The sequence below is a fragment of the Hyposmocoma kahamanoa genome, unplaced genomic scaffold (genome assembly GCF_003589595.1).
Source record: "Hyposmocoma kahamanoa isolate Upper Pololo Valley unplaced genomic scaffold, ASM358959v1 83234, whole genome shotgun sequence".
Lineage (NCBI taxonomy): Eukaryota > Metazoa > Arthropoda > Insecta > Lepidoptera > Cosmopterigidae > Hyposmocoma > Hyposmocoma kahamanoa.
Window position 1 is genome coordinate 5,594 of NW_020654193.1, and position 5,390 is coordinate 10,983.

The 5,390-nt window shown below is 35.0% G+C and overlaps 1 protein-coding gene across 1 annotated transcript; it reads right to left on the reverse strand.

Moving 5' to 3' along the window:
- On the reverse strand, positions 1 to 4,275 carry LOC113234348 (protoheme IX farnesyltransferase, mitochondrial-like). Its single transcript, XM_026469653.1, has 4 exons — positions 4,100 to 4,275; positions 1,913 to 2,092; positions 1,219 to 1,353; positions 1 to 441 (listed from the first exon to the last, which is right to left on the reverse strand). Exons 1-4 carry the CDS (start codon positions 4,242 to 4,244, stop codon positions 197 to 199), a joined length of 705 nt encoding a protein of 234 aa, XP_026325438.1. The 5' UTR covers positions 4,245 to 4,275; the 3' UTR covers positions 1 to 196.
- Between the last annotated feature and the right edge of the window lie 1,115 nt (positions 4,276 to 5,390).

Sequence of the window (5,390 nt, forward strand, 5' to 3'; positions counted from 1 at the left end):
TGAGTCGTTAAAGTTACGAGGAACTACATTATTCGACTAAACTGCAAATAAATGAATGGTATCACCATAAATATTATATGGTCGTCGCCATAACAATATATCTGTGTATTGATTGACTTAATCTCTCTAGTCTCACATAATTAATTGTACAATTATTTACAAACATAAAATACTATCTACAAACGTGTAGAATATTTCAGTTTACGAAATCTTTGTCTGAATCTTGGGCAGCGACGACTGGTCCTCGTGGCAATACTGCTATTCTCTTATCAGTCACTTTGGCGACATCCTGCATTGTTACGTCCTGCTCCTGACTGCTAGGTGAACTCCAGTACTTCTTATTGACTAGCATTAGTAACATTAGTGCTGGCAAGTGTATTAAGGAGAATCTAAATAACTTTCTTGAACTTCCGCTGTCCGATTTCTTGTAAAATTGCCATGCTGTAAAAAGGAACATTTATTTGACGTTAGCATTAAATATCAGATACGCAACAAAAACATTAAATTAAAAAATATATTAAATATCAGATGAAGAAGAATGTATTATTGTACATAACATACAGAACTTGCAATGTACAACTCTTAAGGCAGTACAAATCAATTATGCACAAAAAAATCGCAAACTGTTTTTGCTGATTTTTGTGGTCATGGCGCACAATTTTTTTTTAATTTCGTGATTTTTCAAATTTGCACTAAGGCTAAGTTTGCTGAGAGGCGGCGATATGCAATCCCTAATCTTTCGAATAATCCATAATCAGAAGGAAATAGCGTAAAGTACTCGTAAATTACGTGACATTTGTTATTATCCATTGCGTAAAATATATACAAAATGTCATATTGTTTTTGTACCGCCATGGAAGTTGTACATGTACGATTTGCCACATAAAATTGTAAGTATTTTACGCAGTCGCTAGCGGCACCTATAAGTACAGGCACTGGAATGTAGAATGTCATATACTTGGTTCATGTTATAACGAGACTAAGGGTGCCTTCAAATTAGACGCATATAGTAGCGCTGAAGCCACGCGTCTGTAACGCTTCAGTAATTTTTAGTTCGCTAATAATTGTGTCTGCAAAAGAGTCGCGCGCGTGTCTCGACCGTGGTGCTGCAACTGCATCTCTAAATATTGCATGAAAATTTGTAGTGGCGCGACTGCATCGCCACGGTAGCGCTACTACAGAGCTTCTATAAGCGCCTTAACGCGATTTGCTACTTACCTAAGTACATAAAATAAATATTTAAAGGCAGCGACTCGATTGCGAACCACATGTTGGTAACCCCGAGGTACGGTGATGCAGCGCACGTGGCCGTGATTATACCCGTATGACGTAACGCTACTCTTCTGCATAAAGCTAGAAATACAAAGAACATTAGATCATGTCATAACGTATAACATAAAAATTAGCAAGCTTCTTTTTGATTCTGAAGTGGGGGTGCTATTATTATGATACAAATTTGCGTGTTCTTAGAAAAAAAATATTATTTTGTCAAGTGAGCTGGACATATCGCGTACGGTAGAATTTGTATGGGAAACTGCTTCGTCTGGTGTTTAAATTGTTTGAAGCACAGTCATGACTGGGTGCCACTTATCGGCACGCTTATAATATTATTCACGCACGACACGCCTATTTGACGGCCTCTGTGGTCGAGTGGCTTGCACACCGGTTTTCATAGTGTCGCCATCTCTGAGATCCGGGTCAATGTAGAAAACTAACTTTTCTATATTGTTTCGGGTCTGGGTGTGCAAGTGCTTTAGCTACTTACTTCGAAATCAGAGCAACGTATGTGATGTTGTCTAATATAAAAAAAAGGGTTTAGGCATGTCTACAAGTAAAATGTCTAATTATTCCATTATCGTCAATGTAAAATATTATTGTTTGATTTGAAATTATAGTTGTGTGTCCTATTTACCAGGGTCAGTGACCGCCATCATCCTATAACCGGCACGCGAATAATCCGGCCTGAGGTTCCACGACAATGCGTTGAAGTGTGGAAATTGCCAAGAGTAGAGGATCATGCCGAGGACCAGCGCGCCTGCGTCAAGTGAGCCTGTGCAACCAGCCCAGCCCATTAGGGGAGGGATAGCACCAACTGCAAACGAAAACAGATGTTAACATTTGTGAATGCAAAGCTAAGTTCGTCTGGGAATGGTTGAATTCTACAAAAAGATATTCATACATTTTTTGTGAAAATCGACGAATCTCTATGTGCTTACTGTAGATATTTCGCTCATTTGGTGCTTGTATTGGGTCGAAACGGCTTTTTTTGTGTTTGTTCGATATTTATAATAATAATAATAATATACTAGTGGAGTGTCTTCACAAAAATATTGATTTTTATAATTTCAATTGACGGGACAAATAAGTCGTGCGCCTGATAGTAAACTACACGCCTGTCCATAACAGTTGCAGTGCCACACGGAGCTTTCAATCGCAAAGATAGGGTGACAGGCGCAGTGGCAGTGCCCCTCAGATAAGTTGACAAGACACATGTGCCTGTAATTTCACCAGCACCCTTACCCTTCAAAACCGGAATAGTAATGCTGACATTACTGCTTGGCGGCAGAAATAGGTAAGGTGGCTGTACTTTCCTGGACGAACTCTTTTACAAGGAGCTCTACTGCTACAATGAATATCATAATAGTAAAACATCATTATATTCAATAAAATAAATTGTACACAGTGACAAAAAACATTTTTTTTACACATGTCTAAAATCTGTATAATAGGTTATCTCTGTATGTCAATAACAATGTGCCTCCTCATCGTTACATGTTTAGCACTGACAAAAAATTACGTACGTAGAGTCACAGCCTTCAGTAACAAATTATAAATTACAATTTATCCTGCAATGAACGTCCAAGACCTATACAAACGACGTAAAGTACAATTTTCCATGAAACTTTTCGATAGTTTGCATTGACCTACCAACAAATGGACATCGGGTCTAATACAAAAACCACTAAAAAAATGTAATCTAACGAAATATAAAAAACTAAAACATTTAATTTAAGCTGTAACGTCATGGCAGTACTGCCTAATTTTGCTTGCAACCATTTAAGGGCCCAAAAACACCATATTTAGCTTCGATTGAAAAATACTTGAACATAAGAGTAATGGAGTAGCCTTTCTCGTAATTATTAATTAATTTTTATATATATTATTATGTCGAATTTCGTACAAATTCACTTAAAGATATAATAAAATGATGATGTAGAGTTGGGCAAATATGAAAATAAGCTTGTACTATAAGAAATGTACCGATATTACAACTAAACGTAAACTCAAATATCCGTAATTCCGAAAATCGATTTATATTATAATAAAACGGTTACGCTGTCAAGTAATTTCGATGCAATGCATGCTTTTGTTTTGTAATATTCCTAAAAAACATTTGACATTATGAAAATTCGAGCTAACGTTATTTTGGGCAAATGTATTTTTTGACTTCTGACAGGTAATCCCAAGCAGTAAAACGAGTACAACAATATTTTGTTAGTTATTGCTAACGTTTAATAAAAAGTCATTTTAAAAATAAGATTAAAATCAACACGACTCTATAGTTTCTTTTCTTTCTTGTTCCAAATATTTCAATCGCTTATAGTTCGAACAATTGAAAATGACCAAGAAGATTATATAAGCTTCTTGAAATTAACGTAATGGGTCTCTTTCCATCTTTTGTGCATGCAATGTGCAGAAAAAGGACAGTTAGCTGTTTGATTATTTTGTTTGCTTTTGTAATTTATACATAAATTAAATACTATAAAACTGTACAAAATAACACTTTTAAATGAAAACTATGATAACTTAATATATTTGTTTAGTGAAAATATGATACAAAATCCTGTTTTTACACTTTACTGCAGTAATTTTTACAAGTTATTATTTTATAGTACTGCATGATTGACAACCGCGCTGTCAGTCGAACAAACGAAGATGCGCGATTGCGCGATTGACGCTCTGTATGCGGCTTTAACGCCCTATAGGTGCGGACACTTTTTAGCGCGAACCCGACGTCCATTTGTTAGTAGGTCAATGATAGTTCGTATACATGTAGCTTTCACTGCACAAACGATGTAATGCCATAATCCATACTAACCAACAGAACCAAGCCATGTATTTAGTATAGATATTCTTTTCATAGGAGTGTACACAGAAGTATATAGCACGAGGTTTCCAGCCCCCAGCGCAGCAGTCAGCGGATTCACGCCGACATAAAGGATTCCGACACCTGCACAGCTCATTACTGCTGCAAAGTTGATTGCGTGAATTGGTCTGTAAAGCAAAAGATTTGTTACTTGAGAGGAATGTTATGGAGTTCAGGGCTCATTGACAACCAGCATCACAGTCAATTATGGCTATGGCATAAGCTGAATGATGTGTTGTTGCGTACGCCACAACTGCACATATGATAGTATAACTTGTAGTCGTTATATTTTGTTTTTTTTTTCTTGTTGTCTATTTTATGTTTTTTGTATTTTTTATTTTGTATATTAATTCTTTTTATTTTATTTTGTTTGTCTTGTTTGTTTTGTTTTCAATATTTTTTGTATCTTTTTTTGTGGCGTTGCAATAAATGTCTGTTCTAGTCTATTCATATATATTTTACCACGAAATAAATACATATTTTATGGTGAAATAGGGTTGTTCCATTTTATTACGGAAAATATGTACTAGTAATAATAACGAAACTTATCTAAATCAATAGAGGAATTTGATATTAAAGGTTAATGAATCTTAATGAGGGAGCAGAGGAAAAATTCCTAATCTTCGATTTGATTTTAGAGGGGTATATCCACTCTAAAGTTAAAAATAAAATATTGTTTGAGTAACTACACGATATATTCAAGCATAGACATTAATCAGAAAAATAAAACAATAAAGTTTCCTCGATTTTTTCGATTTATCCTCAAAATGCTACGGTTATTAGGACAAAATTAGATAATTAATTATATTTATGCATGATCGACAACTGTCACTACAGATTTTTTTAAATCCCTTTAGTTTTAGAGTTATTCCGCTAAAACGGATTTGTACTTTAAACGCGCAAAATTCAACATCTCCTGTCGCATGTCACGCGAACCTCAGGCATATATTTGTTTCACAAATTTGGGCGGAGCCAACGTCAAAACTTTTTTGGCATGAAAGCTCTTAAGTTTAATGAATTATGCACATTTTCAAATATGTATTTGTTAATAAGTAATGCACTAGCAAGTAATAGCACTAATAAGTTTCACAATGGTCACTAATACTTTTAAAAATTAGTATGTAAGTCTCATTGATACTGAGAAAACTTGATTCTTCTTTGTGAATACTACCACAGATATAACATACTATTTTCTATATACCGTATTCTATTCTAAAGTCAAGCTTCGAAGCTATTCGAGTTT

What these genes read in the sequence shown, in the direction of transcription:
- LOC113234348 (XM_026469653.1), bottom strand. Translation starts at nt 4,244, where the DNA reads ATGAGCTGTGCAGGTGTCGGAATCCTTTATGTCGGCGTGAATCCGCTG. An exon ending in GATGGCGGTCACTGACCCTG is followed by an intron (nt 1,354 to 1,912) that starts GTAAATAGGACA and finishes TTGTATTTCTAG; the next exon opens with CTTTATGCAGAAGAGTAGCG. An exon ending in TATTTATTTTATGTACTTAG is followed by an intron (nt 442 to 1,218) that starts GTAAGTAGCAAA and finishes TCCTTTTTACAG; the next exon opens with CATGGCAATTTTACAAGAAA.